The sequence below is a fragment of the Scyliorhinus torazame genome, chromosome 12, assembly GCF_047496885.1.
Source record: "Scyliorhinus torazame isolate Kashiwa2021f chromosome 12, sScyTor2.1, whole genome shotgun sequence".
Classification (NCBI taxonomy): Eukaryota; Metazoa; Chordata; class Chondrichthyes; order Carcharhiniformes; family Scyliorhinidae; genus Scyliorhinus; species Scyliorhinus torazame.
In genome coordinates this window covers 142,684,077-142,702,775 of record NC_092718.1, presented here as the reverse complement: position 1 = coordinate 142,702,775, position 18,699 = coordinate 142,684,077, and the positions used below count along the sequence as shown (strand labels likewise).

Sequence of the window (18,699 nt, the reverse complement as noted above, 5' to 3'; positions counted from 1 at the left end):
CTTTAGGCTGTTTGCTGCAGTGTGTGTTTTGGTTTCATTTTCAGTGTTGGACCTGAAGCCAGACAGAGCAGGTGTACTGTTGATCTCTCTGCTATGAAAAGACTGTCTCTTGATCATTTGGTGAATTCAGAATTATAAATGTTCTGAGTAATGACTTTAACCTAACGTGCTTCTGTTAAAGATTATGTTTTTTGTAAGTCTTCTGGATGTTAAAAGGACAGCGTACGCATTACTTAGTATTGTATTCTTTGGGGGTTGTATTTGAATTGATGGTTGCTAAGTTGTTCACTGTATGTTTTAAAAAGGTGAACTTGAGTTCATTGAATAAACATTGTTTTGCTTACAAAAAATACTTTTCCATTTCTGCTGTACCACACCTGTAGAGTGGGCCGTGTGCTCCACATACCACAATCTACTAAAAGTTATGGGTCAGGTGAACTCCATGATACACTTTGGGGTTCGCTAAACCCTGGCCCATAACAAATTGGGGACTCGAAGGGGATAAAAATCGATCTATTTGATTGGCTTAGGGAACTTAAAGGCAGTGAGGGGTGAGCATATTGTGGTTGCTTTTCAGGTGTGGTATTCAAGTTTAAGTGGGGAGTGTGTTGTGTACAATGGCTTTCAGAGGCTCTGAAGTTTTTTGGGGTGGAGACGGTCACACGCAGTACCTTACGGCCAGAGACTAAAAGCAGACTGTTAGATTTGGCAAAAAACATTGCAATTAACATTACCTGACAAAATGTGAAAAGATGAGGTAATTATGGCGGTGGCGAAGCATTTAAAGTTGCCTGAGATACAGTTTGACTTATTGGAAATGCCAAAACATCAGTTACAAATTAAACAAATGGAACATGAGAAAGAATTAAAGCAGCTTGAATATGAAAGAGAGGAAAAAGAAAGAGCGAGTGCGGCAAAAGAAAAAGAAAGAGAGAGCGGAAAAAGAAAAAGAAAGAGAGAGAGAGGAACAAGAAAAGGAGAAGGAAGAAAGGAGAAAAGAAAGAATAGCCCTAGCAGAAGAAAATGAAAAAGAAAGGGAGATACAGATCAGGGAAAAAGATAAAGAGAGAGAACAAAGAACAAAGAACAAAGAAATGTACAGCACAGGAACAGGCCCTTCGGCCCTCCAAGCCCGTGCCGACCATACTGCCCGACTAAACTACAATCTTCTAAAAGAGAGTTTGAACTTCAGAAAATGGCCATGAAACATGACAGTCAGTTAAAATTGGCACACGTAAAGGGAAATGTACAGTTTGAGAACAGTGAGAAAGAGCGTCAAAGTCGAAGGCTTGGTGGGAATCTATTTAAATATGCCCAAACATTGCCAAGGTTTGATGAGAAGGAGGTAGAAGCCTTTTTCATTTCAGCTAAACAAATGAAATGGCCACAGGACATGTGGGTATTACTGATTCAAACAAAGCTGGTAGGTAGGGCGAGTGAAGTTTTTGCATCAGTACCGGAGGAGGTATCTGGGATGTATGAGGGTGTGAAAAAGTCCATCTTAGGTGCATATGAACTAGTGCCTGAAGCCTACAGACAAAGGTTTAGAAATTTAAGGAAAGAATTTGGTCAAACATACATGGAGTTTGAAAGGATCAAACAGAGTAATTTTGATAGGTGGATAAGGGCTTTGAAAATAGACCATACCTATGAAGCTCAGAGAAATTATACTTTTGGAGGAGTTTAAAAATTCAATTCCTGATGCAGTGAGAACTCATGTGGAAGAGCAGAGGGTTAAAACTGCGAGATCAGCAGCAGAAATGGCAGAGTGTACCTCAGATTAAACAAGAAATCCAGGAGGGTGGAAAAGAAATGAAAAGTTTCAAATGTTTTCACTGTAATAAACTAGGCCATGTAAAGTCACAGCGTTGGTGGTTCAAGAAAAGCACTGGGAAGGCTGATGTGGTAAAACAGGATAAGACAGTGGGGTTTGTTAAAGTGGTAAAGGAAAGACCAAGTGAAGCGAAGGAGGTGCAAAAGAGTGTACGGCCTGATCAAAAGTTGATTGATAAGGAGGTGCCAGATCTCTTTAAAGAATTTACTTGTGTAGGTAAAGTTTACTCATGTGTATCAGGAGATGCAGGTAAAGAAGTCACAATTTTTAGAGGTACGGAGCTAGTCAATCTCTAATGGTAAGAGATGAGGAGTTATGTAGTTTGTGAAGAATGTTGCCAGAAAAGGTGGTAATATGTGGAATTCAGGGTGAGAGTAGTGTTCAATTATATAAGGTAAGGTTGGAAAGTCCAGTGAAGAGTGGTGAAGTGGTAGTAGGAGTAATGGAGAAACTATCTTGTCCAGGAATACAGTTTATCTTGGGTAATGATATAGCTGGATCGCAGGTGGGAGTGATGCCTACGGTGGTTGATAGGCCAGTGGCGAATCAGACAACTGAAGTGTTGATGGACGAATATCCTGGGATTTTTTCGGATTGTGTAGTAACAAGGTCGCAAAGTCACAGGTTAAGATAAGAGGAGAAATCAAAGAGTAAAGATAAAGGTGAAGTGCAATTATCAGAAACGCTTTTTGATCAGGTGGTTGAAAAAGAACAAGAACAGGTGGAGGATGAGGCGGATATTTTTAGTTCAGGAAAATTGGCAGAGTTACAACAGGAAGATTTTGAAATAAAACGGATGTATCAGAAAGCATACACGGAAGAGGAATCTGAGTGGATACCAGAGTGTTATTACCGTAAAAGTGATGTCTTGATGAGAAAATGGAGACCTTTACATATGCAGGCGGATGAAAAGTGGGCAGAAGTTCATCAAGTAGTATTTCCGGTAGGGTATAGAAAGGAAGTGTTGCGAGTTGAGAAGTCATGAGAATGTCGCTTTCAGAAAGGTTTGGCTGTTCATATTACTGCGGTGATGTCAGAGTGTGGGTGGAGCTGGGCTGTCTGTCAGCTTTTTACTTTCGTTTTAGGCTGTTTGCTGCAGGGTATGTTTTAGTTTCATTTTCAGTGTTGGACCTGAAGCCAAACAGAGCAGGTGTACTGTTGATCTCCCTGCCATGAAAAGACTGTCTCTTGATCATTTGGTGAATTCAGAATTATAAATGTTCTGAGTAGTGACTTTAACCTAACCTGCTTCTGTTAAAGGTTATGTTTTTTGTAAGTCTTCTAGATGTTCAAAGGACAGCGTACGCATTACTTAGTGTTGTATACTTTGGGGGTTGTATTTGAATTGATGGTTGCTAAGATGTTCACTGTATGTTTTAAAAGGGTGAACTTGAGTTCATAGAATAAACATCGTTTTGCTTTCAAAAAATACTTTTCCATTTCTGCCGTACCACACCTGTAGAGTGGACCGTGTGTTCCCCATACCATGGTCTATTAAAAGTTGTGGGTCAGGTGAACTCCATGATACACTTTGGGGTTTTCTAAACCCTGGGCATAACAATGGGCTCCCTTTCTCTCACTCCGGTGCTTTATGGGCTCTCTTTCTCTCGCTCCGCTGCTTTATGGGCTCTCCCACTCTCTCGTTTGCTCTCTATCTGCTGCTTTATGGGCCCCTCTCTGTCTCTGCTGCTATATGGGCCTTCTCCCTCTCTCCAATGCTTAATAGACTCTCTCTCTTTCTCCGCTGCTTAATGGGTCCTCTCTCTTTTCTGCTGCTTTATGGACCCTCTCTCTTTCTCTGCTGATTTATGGGCAACAGGAAACACTTTGTTTGCATAAATAGGTATTTTTCAAGTTGGCAGGCGGTGGTGTGTCAAGGGATCAGTGCTGGGCCTCAACTTCTACAATTTATATAAATGACTTTGATGAAGGGACTGAAGGGGTGGTTGCTAAATTTACTGACTACACAATGATAGGTAGGAAAATAAGTTGTGAAGAGGACATAGGGACATGGATTAAGTGAGTGGGCAAAAATCTGGCAACTGGAGTATAATGTGGGAAAATGTAAAGATTAGCCATTTTGGCAGGAAGAATAAAAAAGAAAATTATCTAAATAGTGAGAGATTATAGAACTCTTGATAAGCAGAGGGACCTAAGTGTCCTCGGGCATGAATCACAAAAGGTTCACATTTATTGGGAGAGAAATTGCTTCCAGAAGTAGGTAGGTTATGCTTCAGTTATACAGGGCATTGGTGAGATCACATCTGAAGTATTGTGTACAGTATTGTTCTCCTTACTTAAGGAAAAATGTAAATGGATTAGAAGCAGTTCAGAGAAGGTTTACTAGACTAATATCAGGTGTATTAGTGTCCACTCCTTAAAAGGCAGTGGAAGCAGCATTTCGAAATAAATTATTGATTAAAAAGAGGGTGAAAGGTTATCAGGGTGGACAGGAATGTAGGTTGAGATTCAGCCATAATCTTATTGAATGGTGGACCAGCATCGAGGGGCTGAGCGGTCTACTGCTGCTCCTAATTTGTATGTTTATTTGTAAGGGTGCTGAGATAAAGCCGTACGGGGAAGTGGCCGAGGTGAGAGACAGTATTGGTTTTACGAGAGACAAAGCATCACAAGTGGAAGTAATATCATGATTGAGCATTACGATACCTACAGTAATGTCTTCATGAATGAAGGGCCATCCGGCTGGATGGTTGGAAAGTACAGTTGTAAGTGAATTGGGAGAGAGATTTCTGCAGGGTGGACAATGAAAAATGTAGAGGGATCTGATCCTTTCGTTCTGACACATCTCTGCTTTTGCTGCTTGTAGCTACACTTGCCAGACGATTAGCTGTCATATGTTATGCTCGTCTTTCTTCTGTGAGAGCCCTTCCTGCTGATTCCTTCATTGCCTATTTCTTTTATTTTGTCATTATCATTTTAGATCCTTGGATCTTTAATGGAACATACCTTTAAATTGAGCAGAGGAAGTGAGGAACTCAAAAGTTTCAAAATAGTAGTGTCATGAAGTTTTAGCTTTTGAACAGAAGAACTCAGACTTTACGGCACTCGAGAGATTGGAGGGACTTGGTTCGATTGTTTGGCTGGTGGCCAATGGATTAGCCAAGGAGACTATCCTGCCTAGCAACACACAGCAATTAGGTCCTGCCAGGTGGGGTTTTCAGAGGACCCAGCAGAAAGCTTCAAGACTCCGAAAGGGGAAGCTGGGTTTCTCGCTCTCAAATGTTGGTTGCTTGCTGTTACTGTGAATTTCCAAAGAAGCCACTGGACCCTCAAGGTGGCAGCAGCTCTCTCTCTCTCTGCTCGGCTGCTTACTGTCTAAAGGCAAAAGTCTCTCGACCCTGATGAGTCTATAGTGAAAACCATTACAGACTGAAGACAAAGAGAACATCCAACTGGAGGTCTAGACTGAAAGAATTGAACTGGAAGACTATTATTTTTTTACACCCCTCTTTCTCCTCTGTGTTTGTCTTGTATATAGGGTGGGGTGAGTTAAGGGGGGTTAGAAACTAGACAGTAGTTAACCAGTTGCACTGGTTGTCTATTTAATTATAGTGACTGTTAATACTGAACTCATTCTCCCCTTTCATAGCCACTTTAGAAAAATACATTCGAGATTTATTCCTAAAACCATGAACTGAACATGTAATCTACTTATATTGTCTCTTCTACATTAACGCAAAAACTGCAGTACAATTAGAATGTGAAGAAGGCAAAAACAAGACTGTGTTCATACTGATTCAATTTTGCAGATCAACTGGCTGGATTTGAAACTGAACTCATTAGCTGGTTGAGGCAGTTAGAGGGAGCATCTGCAAATTTCCAAAACCTCCTAGCATGCAGTTCTCCGAAATACATATCTGGTCGAACAATGAAAAATACATTATTGCGCTCAAACATGATAACAAATCATAGAATCAGAGAATTTACATTGCAGGAGGCCATTCGGCCAATCGGGTCTACACCGGCCCTTGAAAAGAGCACCCTACTCAAGCCCGCACCTCCACCCTATACCCGTAACGCCAACTAACCTTTTTTTTTGGACACTAAGGGTAATTTAGCATAGCCAGCCCACCCAACCTGCACATCTTTGGATTGTGGGAGGAAACCGGAGCACTCGGAGGAAACCCACGCCGACACAGGGAGAACATGCAGACTCCAGACAGACAATGACCCAAGCGGGGAATCGAATCAGGGACCTGGCGCTGTGAAGCAACAGTGCTAACCACTGTGCTACCATGCTGCCCTGACAACATTTTTTTAAGTATGACTATTCAGTCATGGAGAATTATTATTGAGTGAAATTGATTAAATTAATTTGAGATTGGTGAAAATTAATTGCTAATTTTACTTCCACTGATAACTGGGTATATTTAGAAGAGTAAAGCCGTTGAGGCGTGAGGGTGAGCTGATGTCTTCATCGCTGACTAGACATACATGAATAGAAAAAAAAAATGAAATAGCGAAGTAGCGTGTCTTGCAACAAAATACATAATTTTGAATATGCAACGGCGTTTTACAATTTTGTTGTCTGAATTTCGATAACCATCAAAGCCTTTGTTTCCATTACTGTAGTAAAAATGACTTCTTTGCATTTCAAAAAACACATTCATATGTTATGAAAGTGTCCTGGTGCAGAAGTGATACGAAACACATCATTACTGTACAAATCTGATTGAAAAGGGGTTCCATTGACGAAGACCTTGTACAAAAATCCATATTTGGACAAATATCGTAACACATCAATCACCACAACAGTATCAAAGCATAAAAGCAAATTACTGCAGATACTGGAATCTGAAACCAAAAGAGAAAATGCTGGAAAATCTCAGCAGGTCTGGCGGCATCTGTAAGGAGAGAAAAGAGCTAGAGTTTCGAGCCCAGACAACCCTTGTCCAAGCTGAATTACATCAATTGTATCTCTTGATCACATAAGAACATTTAGCTATTAAAATGAGAATCCAAAATAAAAGACACACACAAAAAAAGCTTTTCCTTACTTCCTGCATGACCTTAAGACAGTGGATTTCAAACTTTTTTTCCGGGGACCCATTTTTACCAACCAGCCGACCTTCGCGACCCACCATTTTCTCTTACCTTATTTGCTGCTGACATAATGGGTGGAACCGCAATCACGCCCAAAGCGACGTTCGGGGGGCGTGACCTGCTCTCTGCCTTCCTTCAGACAGGAAGGTTACATTACATTTTTTAAAAAAATCTTCTCCTGCTTCTCCGATTGCACAAACCTACCTTGGCTAATAAATGGAAGGGTTCCAGATGCCTTCTTAACCAGCTTAGCAACCTGTCCTGCTACCTTCAGGAATCTGTGGACATTCACTCCAAGGTCGCCCCCTTTCTCTACACTTCGCAGTATCCTCCCATTTATTGTGTAAATCTTTGCCTTGTTTGACCTCCCCAAATGCATCACCTCACACTTCCCTGGGTTGTATTCCATTTGCTGCGTTTCTGTCCACTTGGCCAGACCAGTAGCTGCTTCATATTTTGAAAGACCGGAGGGATAAAGTATTTGCTCCTGTATCTATTTGCATTTCATTCAATTCCGAGGTGTGTGCTGGTTGGCTGGCCAGAATGTTCTTTTGTTTCTCCACTTGTTTTGTCTCGTGTATGAATAGTGCCTTATGCTCAATTGTGTTCCGAATGAAGCAAAACTGTGGAAATGGGCTAGTTGGCCGAATGTGGTGGTATATTCAATGTAATTCAGTGTAACACAGGAATTGGCTACTTAGGTTCTGGTAGCTCAGTCGGTTTTGGGATCAGAAATAGAAAAGAAATTCATAACAGAATTAGAAAAAAAGTACCTTCACATTTTGGGTGAAATCTTGCCTTTAAATGCTTATCAGTTTTCCTTACGCATGCAGAGTGTGCCCGCATTTTTTTATATGGTCGCGGCCGTCATTTTGAAGTCCGCTCGCAGCATTGTTAAAAGGCGGCTGCTCAGCTGTTGCGCTCAAATTTGCGCAATCGGGAGAGCGCCGCGACGGGCGACTCCGCGATCCTCCCGACATTCGCCCACGACCCACCACGCGACCCCCATTTTGAAAATGCCTGCCTTAAGACAATGAAGCAGTAACAACCTACTTGGTGCACAATGAACCCATGATATATTCATAGAATCTGCCTGGACACTTCTCAACTAATTTGCTTGCTGCATAACTACCACAATAAAATATTGTTGTTCAATAGACACTAAACAAAATTCTCTCCCTCAGGTTATGCTTTAGGTCAGTGATGCTCAACCTTCATCAAGTTAAGAGTCACTGTAATACTGAGTGGGACCATGAAGAGTCACATTCAAAATATTAGGGTTACTTACAAAAGGTAATAAACCAAAACCAGACCTGGCAGAAAATACCTTTCTCACCAGATAATTACACTTGAGTTAGGCCAATCAGTTAATCTGAAATTTCCCTACAGCATTATCTTGCATCATTGACTTTGTCTACATATATGATTGTGGAACCCATCTCTTCACTCACCTGATGAAGGAGCTGCGCTCCAAAAGCTAGTGTTTTTGAAAACTCACCACTATTCTTAGAAGTCCCCCTATACCAAAAAGGGCCAACATTCTAAATGGTGATCAGGAATTTTCACTCCCCGACTCCGATGCTATTCAGGTCGAACTATGTTTTCAAGTTATCCCCCGGTATAACCCATACCTTCACCGAAGATTTCATCTACTTACCACTTAGTAGCATCGATCCTGGGTCCCGCATTGCTAAGTAAGTAAAGTAGACTTTGGAATAACCACTATTTCAGGTTAAATTAAGTTATTTTATTATTATATTTTTTCTTTTAAAAGCTGCAAATACTTTCTTTACAGAAAAGTAAAAAGATCTTGCTTCTGGATTCTTCTGGTTGGTTGAAGGGACCTTCGGGCCCACCTTGACAATCTGGTCTGGTCTTTAGATGTATTCGCTAGTTAACTCGGTTGCTGTGTCCTATCTTTCCCGTGTATCGAGCTGTGAGAGCTGACTCTGCTGGCTATCTGAGCTGACCCTGAGCTGACTCTGCCTACTCTTTAAATTCTAGTCTTCCTTAGATGTATTAGCTATTTTAGCTCGGCTCCTTTGCCCTGTCTCTTTCCCATGGCCGAGCTGATTGTAATCTGACTCCGAGCTGCTTGTTCCTTCTTTGGTTTGCATTGAGTGCTGAATTTGGTGCTATTTGAGTGCGATAGTGAGAGTTTGGTGACCGAGGGAGTGCTGAATTTGGTGCTTTTTGAGTGTGATAGTGAGAGTTTGGTGACCGAGGGATTTAGGTGAGGAGGGAGTAAGGTGCTCCTTTCATTTTGTTTCTGACATTTCCGCAAAGAGTGCGAAGAGAGCCAGGAGTTTACAGGAAGTGACTGGGAGCAGAGTTGGAGGGCGGAGATCTAGTTAGTCCACAGGGCAGCTATATTCTGTAAGGTAAGAGGGGATGGAGGCTAGGCCAGTTACATGCTCCTCCTGTAGGATGTGGGTGGTGAGGGATACCACCGGTGTCCCCACTGACTATACCTGCGGGAAGTGCACCCAACTTCAGCTCCTCAAAGACCGTGTTTGGGAACTGGAGCTGAAGCTGGATGAACTTCGGATCATCCGGGAGGCAGAGGGGGTGATTGAGAAGAGTTACAGGGAGGTAACCACACCCAAGGTACAGGACAAGAATAGCTGGGTTACAGTCAGGGGGAAAAAAACAAACAGGCAAACAGTGCAGGGATCCCTCGTGGCCGTTTCCCTTCAAAACAAGTATACCGTTGTGGATGCTGTCGAGGGGGATGACCTACCGGGGGAAGGCCCTAGCGGCCAGGTCTCTGGCACTGAGTCTGGCTCTGGGGCTCAGAAGGGAAGGGGGGAAGAGTAGAAAAGCAATAGTTGTAGGAGATTCAATGGTTAGGGGAATAGATAGGAGATTCTGTGGTCGCGAGCGAGACTCCCGGAAGGTATGTTGCCTCCCGGGTGCCAGGGCCAGGGATGTCTCGGATCGTGTCTTCAGGATCCTTAAGGGGGAGGGGGAGCAGCCAGAAGTCGTGGTGCACATTGGTACCAACGACATAGGTAGGAAAAGGGGTGTGGAGGTAATAAACAAGTTTACGCAGTTAGGCTGGAAGTTGAAAGCCAGGACAGACAGAGTTGTCATCTCTGGTTTGTTGCCGGTGCCACGTGATAGCGAGGCTAGGAATAGGGAGAGAGTGCAGTTGGACACGTGGCTGCAGGAATGGTGTAGGAGGGAGGGCTTCAGGTATTTGGATAATTGGAGCGCATTCTGGGGAAGGTGGGACCTGTACAAGCAGGACGGGTTGCATCTGAACCAGAGGGGCACCAATATCCTGGGAGGGAGGTTTTCTAGTACTCTTCGGGAGGGTTTAAACTAATTTGGCAGGGGAATGGGAACCGGATTTGTAGTCCAGCAACTAAGGAAGCCGATATTCAGGACGCCAAAGCATGTAGTGAGACAGTGGGGAAGGGAACACTGACAAAGGAGAGTACTTGCAGGCACGGAGATGGGTTGAAGTGTGTATACTTCAACGCAAAAAGCATCAGGAATAAGGTGGGTGAACTTAAGGCATGGATCGGTACTTGGGACTACGATGTGGTGGCCATCACGGAAACGTGGATAGAAGAGGGACAGAAATGGTTGTTGGAGGTCCCTGGTTATAGATGTTTCAATAAGATTAGGGAGGGTGATAAAAGAGGTGGGGGCGTGGCAGTTAATTAGAGATAGTATAACAGCTGCAGAAAGGCAGTTCGAGGAGTATCACCCTATTGAGGTAGTATGGGTTGAAGTCAGAAACAGGAAAGGAGCAGTCACCTTGTTAGGAGTTTTCTATAGGCCCCCCAATAGTAACAGAGATGTGGAGGAACAGATTGGGAAACAGATTTTGGAAAGGTGCAGAAGTCATAGGGTAGTAGTCATGGGCGACTTTAACTTCCCAAATATTGAGTGGAAACTCTTCAGATCAAATAGTTTGGATGGGATGGTGTTTGTGCAGTGTGTCCAGGAAGCTTTTCTAACACAGTATGTAGATTGTCCGACCAGAGGAGGGGCAATATTGGATTTAGTACTGGGTAATGAACCAGGGCAAGTGATAGATTTGTTCGTGGGGGAGCATTTTGGAGATAGTGACCACAATTCTGTGACTTTCACTTTAGTAATGGAGAGGGATAGGTACGTGCAACAGGGCAAGGTTTACAATTGGGGGAAGGGTAAATACGATGTTGTCAGACAAGAATTGAAGTGCATAAGTTGGGAACATAGGCTGGCAGGGAAGGACACAAGTGAAATGTGGAACTTGTTCAAGGAACAGGTGCTACGTGTCCTTGATATGTATGTCCCTGTCAGGCAGGGAAGAGATGGTCGAGTGAGGGAACCATGGTTGACAAGAGAGGTTGAATGTCTTGTTAAGAGGAAAAAGGTGACTTATGTAAGGCTGAGGAAACAAGGTTCAGACAGGGCATTGGAGGGATACAAGATAGCCAGGAGGGAACTGAAGAAAGGGATTAGGAGAGCTAAGAGAGGGCATGAACAATCTTTGGCGGGTAGGATCAAGGAAAACCCCAAGGCCTTTTACACATGTGAGAAATATGAGAATGACTAGAGCGAGGGTAGGTCCGATCAAGGACAGTAGCGGGAGATTGTGTATTGAGTCTGAAGAGATAGGAGAGGTCTTGAACGAGTACTTTTCTTCTGTATTTACAAATGAGAGGGGCGATATTGTTGGAGAGGACAGTGTGAAACAGGTTGGTAAGCTCAAGGAAATACTTGTTAGGAAGGAAGATGTGTTGGGCATTTTGAAAAACTTGAGGATAGACAAGTCCCCCGGGCCTGACGGGATATATCCAAGGATTCTATGGGAAGCAAGAGATGAAATTGCAGAGCCTTTGGCAATTATCTTTTCGTCCTCACTGTCAACAGGGGTGGTACCAGGGGATTGGAGAGTGGCGAATGTCGTGCCCCTGTTCAAAAAAGGAACTAGGGATAACCCTGGGAATTACAGGCCAGTTAGTCTTACTTTGGTGGTAGGCAAAGTAATGGAAAGGGTACTGAAGGATAGGATTTCTGAGCATCTGGAAAGACACTGCTTGATTAGGGATAGTCAGCACGGATTTGTGAGGGGTAGGGCTTGCCTTACAAGTCTTATTGAATTCTTTGAGGAGGTGACCAAGCATGTGGATGAAGGTAAAGCAGTGGATGTAGTGTACATGGATTTTAGTAAGGCATTTGATAAAGTTCCCCATGGTAGGCTTATGCAGAAAGTAAGGAGGCATGGGATAGTGGGAAATTTGGCCAGTTGGATAACGAACTGGCTAACCGATAGAAGTCAGAGAGTGGTGGTGGATGGCAAATATTCAGCCTGGATCCCAGTTACCAGTGGCGTACCGCAGGGATCAGTTCTGGGTCCTCTGCTGTTTGTGATTTTCATTAATGACTTGGATGAGGGAGTTGAAGGGTGGGTCAGTAAATTTGCAGACGATACGAAGATTGGTGGAGTTGTGGATAGTAAGGAGGGCTGTTGTCGGCTGCAAAGAGACATAGATAGGATGCAGAGCTGGGCTGAGAAGTAGCAGATGGAGTTTAACCCTGAAAAGTGTGAGGTTGTCCATTTTGGAAGGACAAATATGAATGCGGAATACAGGGTTAACGGTAGAGTTCTTGGCAATGTGGAGGAGCAGAGAGATCTTGGGGTCTATGTTCATACATCTTTGAAAGTTGCCACTCAAGTGGATAGAGCTGTGAAGAAGGCTTATGGTGTGCTAGCGTTCATTAACAGAGGGATTGAATTTAAGAGCCGTGAGGTGATGATGCAGCTGTACAAAACTTTGGTAAGGCCACATTTGGAGTACTGTGTACAGTTCTGGTCGCCTCATTTTAGGAAGGATGTGGAAGCTCTGGAAAAGGTGCAAAGAAGATTTACCAGGATGTTGCCTGGAATAGAGAGTAGGTCTTACGAGGAAAGGTTGAGGGTGCTAGGCCTTTTCTCATTAGAGCGGAGAAGGATGAGGGGCGACTTGATAGAGGTTTATAAGATGATCAGGGGAATAGATAGAGTAGACAGTCAGACTTTTTTCCCGGGTGGAACACACCATTACAAGGGGACATAAATTTAAGGTGAAAGGTGGAAGATATAGGAGGGATATCAGAGGTAGGTTCTTTACCCAGAGAGTAGTGGGGGCATGGAATGCACTGCCTGTGGAAGTAGTTGAGTCGGAAACATTAGGGACCTTCAAGCAGCTATTGGATAGGTACATGGATTACGGTAAAATGATATAGTGTAGATTTATTTGTTCTTCATGGCAGCACGGCAGCATTGTGGATAGCACAATTGCTTCACAGCTCCATGGTCCCAGGTTCGATTCCGGCTTGGGTCATTGTCTGTGTGGAGTCTGCAAGTCCTCCCCGTGTCTGCGTGGGTTTCCTCCGGGTGCTCCGGTTTCCTCCCACAGTCCAAAGATGTGCGGGTTAGGTGAATTGGCCAGTGATAAATTGCCCTTAATGTCCAAATTGCCCTTGGTGTTGGGTGGAGGTGTTGAGTTTGGGTAGGGTGCTCTTTCCAAGAGCCGGTGCAGATTCAAAGGGCCGAATGGCCTCCTTCTGGACTGTAAATTCAATTAATCTAGGACAAAGGTTCGGCACAACATCGTGGGCCGAAGGGCCTGTTCTGTGCTGTATTTTCTATGTTCTATGTTCTCTGCTTCTCGCTCTCTCTCTCTCTCTCTCTCTCTCTCTGAAGTCTGGTTCTGATCTGGTCTCTAGGTTTATATATTTTTCTAACAGTTATCTAGTTTTTATGACTTTATTGTGAAGTAACTCTTTTCACTTTGATTGTAAAAAGTATCTTTGATCTAAACATTCTAATCCAACTAAATACTCATTTTGACATGACCTCATCTCATAGATCTGATTATTCAAAGTTCCTTTGTGATATTCAAAAATGCTTTGACTTTAATAGAGGTGTGAATTTTGGTTTGGTTCCTGTCATTTCTATAGTTTTATTTTCCAATTGTGTCCTCAGCTCATAATTTTGACTTTGATTTTGGCTTTGAATTATGTTTCTCGTAGACTGATAGTCTCCAGTTTTCTTTAATTTACCTGGTATTAGCAAAATTTCACACCTAGAACCTCATCCTTGCTTTTCCAGATGCTAACTAAGATAGTTACTTTCAATGAAGGTGTGAGCCAGTTTTTGGCTTCATTCAAAATCCTGTTTGTCTTGTTTGCTAAGCCAGCTTGACCAAGGATATCTGAATTTTACAATCCTCTCCTGGCAGCTGCTGTTAACCCTTTGTGGGATCTTTCCCTGTATCCTCTCATGTTTCTCTCAGACCAGATATTGCCAGACTTCCATGTTTTAAATGACACATCTTTCCATATTTTCAATAACACTAGTGATTCCAAACAAACCAGTTGGACTTTAACCTGGCGTTGTAAGACATTATTGTAAAATAACCCTACAGGTCCCCCTTCACCCCCCCCCCACCCCCTATTCACATCTAATTACTTTGTAAATGTTTCCAGCCAGCTCACAACTCTGCATAAAAATTGTGAAGAACGCTGTGTTAATAATTGACAGACCTTATAATTCAGTTCAAACTTGGCCCTTTGTCCGAAATCTCACAATTTAATCCAAAGTAATATTCTGTATTAACTTTTTCCATTCCCTTAAGCACCTTTCCATTCTCTGGAAGATGCTCAGATGCCTCCTTTACAGACACAAAATCTTTCCTCATATCTTGGACCCTGGGGAACAAAGCCTCCAGCTCTTGAATATCTCCCTTGGCCACCCGAGCTGGGCATAGTGCTCAAAGTTGGGCAAGTTCATAGTATAGTTTAATCACTATTGTTTTGTGTTGTAGTCAATAATTTGTTTTTGTTGATTGCGGTTCTGCAATGTTGGGCCTCTGCAATGTTACTAAGCCTCTCTTAATTTCTTCCTCAACAATTTCAACACCATTCATGGCTTTCAAGATAACTATTGGCCTTTGATTTGAACTTTCTCCAATGTTTTTTTACAGGTATATGATGTAATTGTCATATGTATTCTAGCCTTGTGTGTTTCTTTGTAGTAGAAAAGTTTCTATTCAAGAAGGCTCATTGATACTTAATCACAGCATTGCTCTGAAGTGTTTTTGCTTTGTTCCAATGTAAATGTATAAATTCAGAACTATGGCCTGAACATTAAAAATTGTGTGAAAAGAGAGATGTTCCGAGACCCTGATGACCTGGATGCAGATTATGAGCCACAGGTAGAATACAACTAGTTTGCACATTGTAATGATAATCTAAACCACATTATTGAGGTAGTGCCATCATACAGCTTTGTAAGAGTCACTATTTATAGTTTTGCCACAAAAGTGTAATTTTCTAGTCCTCACCCTGATTCTTGACTTCTGCAAACTCCTTGTTGTATTCCTCAAGTGTCTCCCTCAGTTTCTGATTCTCGGTTTCAATATCATGCATACGCTGGACTTTGAGCTGGAGCTGTTGTCCTAGATCTAATGCTGGAACAGGATCTGCAAACCAATAACAGATGGGTAAATCTGCAGAGTTAATCCTCTAGGCCAGAAAACAGAAGACAGTCAATGTACAAATATTTTCTTTAACAACATATATGATTCAAATGTCTAATTTCCCACAGCAGCAACTGGCATTAGAAATAGCCTCATACAACTTTAATTAATTGGTGGAACTTCATTATTGACTAAAACAGCAATTCTGATTTTCTCCTGGCGCAGTGGGTTAGCATTGCTGCCTCACGGAGCTACGGTCCCAAGTTCGATCACGGCTCTGGGTCAGTCCGTGTGGAGTTTGCACATTCTCCCCGTGTTTGCGTGGGTTTCGACCCAAAAGATGTGCAGGGTAGGTGGATTGGCCAGGCTAAATTGCCCCTTAATTGGAAAAAATGAATTGGGTACTCTAAATTTCTAAAAAAAATAAATGTTTAAAAAAAATGAAAAAAAAATTCTGATCTTCTCCCCAGCACTAAAGGAAGCCTTTGCTCAAAGCTGGAGTTGGATTACAATAGTAATTAGAACGCTTAATAGATACATTTTTTAAATGGGGGGAGGGGGTACCTTGCAATGCTATACTGTTGCTGAAGGAGTGTTAACAGTTGGATGGTTTCCTGGTCACAGTGGTTTTTGCAATTTTAAGACTCACATTCACATTAGATTGTCATTTGAAATCACAGCCTATAACCGAGTTTATAATTTTAATGAGCTTGGATTGCAATCTTTTCAAAAAGAAATCCTGATGTGCTCACTATCAATGGGAAAGTACTGTAATGAGGGTAACTTTTCTTTTGTGTTTTACACAGTGCCTGTAATGGCTTCTCTGATGAGATCATAGAATCAGTTGGGGTTTAAGTGGGCTAAACAGCTGGCTTGTAAGACAGAACAAGGCCAGCAGCGCGGGTTCAATTCCTGTACCGCCCTCCCCGAACAGGCACCGCAATGTGGCGACTACGGGCTTTTCACAGTAGCTTCATTGAAGCCTACTTGTGACAATCAGTGATTTTGTTTTTTTAATGTGTATATTTCACTCCAAAACCATCATCCTGAGGATGCTGGAAATCTGAAATTAAAAACCGAAAATGCTGGAAACATTCAGCAGGTCTGGTAGAGTTAACATTTCCAAATCATGATCTTTCACCCTTGTATATTTACAGTCTTCCTTCTGTCACCATTTCAGGGTTGAACTGTTGGTTCGAAGCAGCTTGGAAGACAACAATCTGTATCAAGATCTTCCTGATGCAACATCATGCCAATTCATTCCTGACCATCAGTATGTCAAAATCTTAACTTTTAAATTTCTCAAATCAAAACATCCTGAAGTAATCAAGCTTCAACAGTAATAAAACAATGAGTAGCTCATGGACAGTCCACAAGAGTACTTATGAGGTCACATTGTAATCATACAACACATCAGAATTCAGATATTAAACTTGCTGAGAATTTAACTGAGTTTTACTTTTGCCCAATAATATATTCATGGAGAAAAAAAATGACTTTATTTTCAGTTTGTAATAATGGCCCAGATACTGTGGTGGTAATCACAGAATAATACAGCCCAGAAGAGGCCCTTCGGCCCATCGAGTCTGCACCGGTATATGAAAAACACCTGACCTACCTACTTAATCCCTTTTGCCAGCACTTGGCCATAGCCTCGAATGTTATGATGTGCCATGTGCTCATCCAGGTACATTTTAAAGGATGTGAGGCAACCCACCTCTACCACCCACCCAGGCAGTGAATTCCAGACCATTCCCACCCTCTGGGTAAAAGAGTTTTTCCTCAAATCCCCCTTAAACATCCTCCCCCCACACTTTGAGCTTGTGTCCGTTCGTAACTGACCTTTCAACTAAGGGGAACAGCTGCTCTCTATCCACCCTGTCCATGCCCCTTATAATCTTCTACACCTCAATCAGGTCGTCCCTTAGGTTACTCTGCCCAGTGAAAACAACTCAAGCCTATCAAATCTCTCTTCATACATTAAATGTTTCATCCCAGGCAACATTCCGGTGAATCTTCTCAGCATCCCCTTCAGTGTAATCACATCCTTCTTATAATGCGGGACCAGAATTGCACACAGTACTCCAGCTGTGGCCTCACCAAAGTCCTATACAACTCCAACATGACCTCCCTGCTTTTTTAATCTATTCCTCGATTGATACAAGTGTCCCATATGCCTTTTTCACCACCTTATTAACCTGCCCTTCTGCTTTCAGAGATAGTAGGACAAACAGGCCAAGGTCCCTTTGTTCCTCGAAACTTCCTCGTGTCAGACCATTCATTGAATACTTCTTTGTCAAATTGATCCTTCCAAAGTGAATCACCTCACACTTTTCAGGGTGAAATTCCATCTGCCACTTTTCTGCCCATTTGACCATCCAGCTATATCCTCCTGTAACCCAAAACACTCAGTACTATTAACTACCTGGCTAATCTTTTGAGTCACCCGCAAACATATTGATCCTAACCCCCACATAGTGTGGCCACCTGGGTTGGCCACTTCCCGACTTAAAATGGAGGTCCGCAAAGACTACAGGGAAATTCAGCCAACACAGGCAAAAACTAGCAAGTGTAGAAATCCTGTGTATTAGAACTTGCAAAAGCCCAGACAGCACTGAAACTCACAGCCATCTGCATACTAATGAACGATTACCGGGAACAATCGAAACATTTAAGGTGAATAAGGCCAAGCCAGACTCCTCGGCGCCAGCCGGAGACAAGACAAAGGAAGGCCAACGGACACTCAGGGACCGCCCAGCGATCAGGGAACAGCTCCAGTATTGGAGAAATCGATCCAAGTGATCAGAACTTAGTCCAATCACTTGGAACCAGGTACGGGGTCTGCCCAACGGGACGGGAAGCCCCTGGGGACTATAAAGTAGAGTCCCCAAGTTCAAATCGGTCTTCTTGGCAGGGTCACTCAGCAACGTGAATCAACCCTTGAGAGTGAACTGTCTAAGCTGCCGCATGAACCAAGTAAGTCTCCAGTCAACGCACGCTACGAGATAGGCGCTCCTAGCTACCAGTCCATACCAGCTTTTGAATCCTGCAGACTCAGATCGAACGAAAAGCCATTTGTTCCCCTGACCTGGTGGACTAATTCCGAAGCTAAGTATAGGCCTTTTAGTGATAGAGAATAGTCTAGAAAGTAGAGTTTATGCATGAGTAGTGATTTACTGTGTATAATAAATGTGTTTTGATTTGAATCTTCCTAATTGGTGTGTTGAGTTACTGATCAGTACTTGAACTTGAACCTCGTGGCGGTATGATAAAGATACCTGGCGACTCTAGAGCAAAGGTTACAGAAACAGAGCAAATTCAGTAAAGATACAACGGGCA

At 42.8% G+C, this 18,699-nt stretch overlaps 1 protein-coding gene across 6 annotated transcripts in view; it reads right to left on the bottom strand.

Annotated features, from left to right (window-relative positions):
• Positions 1 to 18,699, bottom strand: part of LOC140386629 (protein CASP-like) — a 1,158,102-nt gene that overhangs the window by 601,944 nt on the left and 537,459 nt on the right. For all 6 annotated transcript variants that reach the window (XM_072469118.1, XM_072469114.1, XM_072469117.1 and 3 more), the window contains exon 5: positions 15,226 to 15,363. In XM_072469118.1, the coding sequence (XP_072325219.1) occupies positions 15,226 to 15,363 (138 nt within the window). The remainder of the gene's footprint in view (positions 1 to 15,225; positions 15,364 to 18,699) is intronic.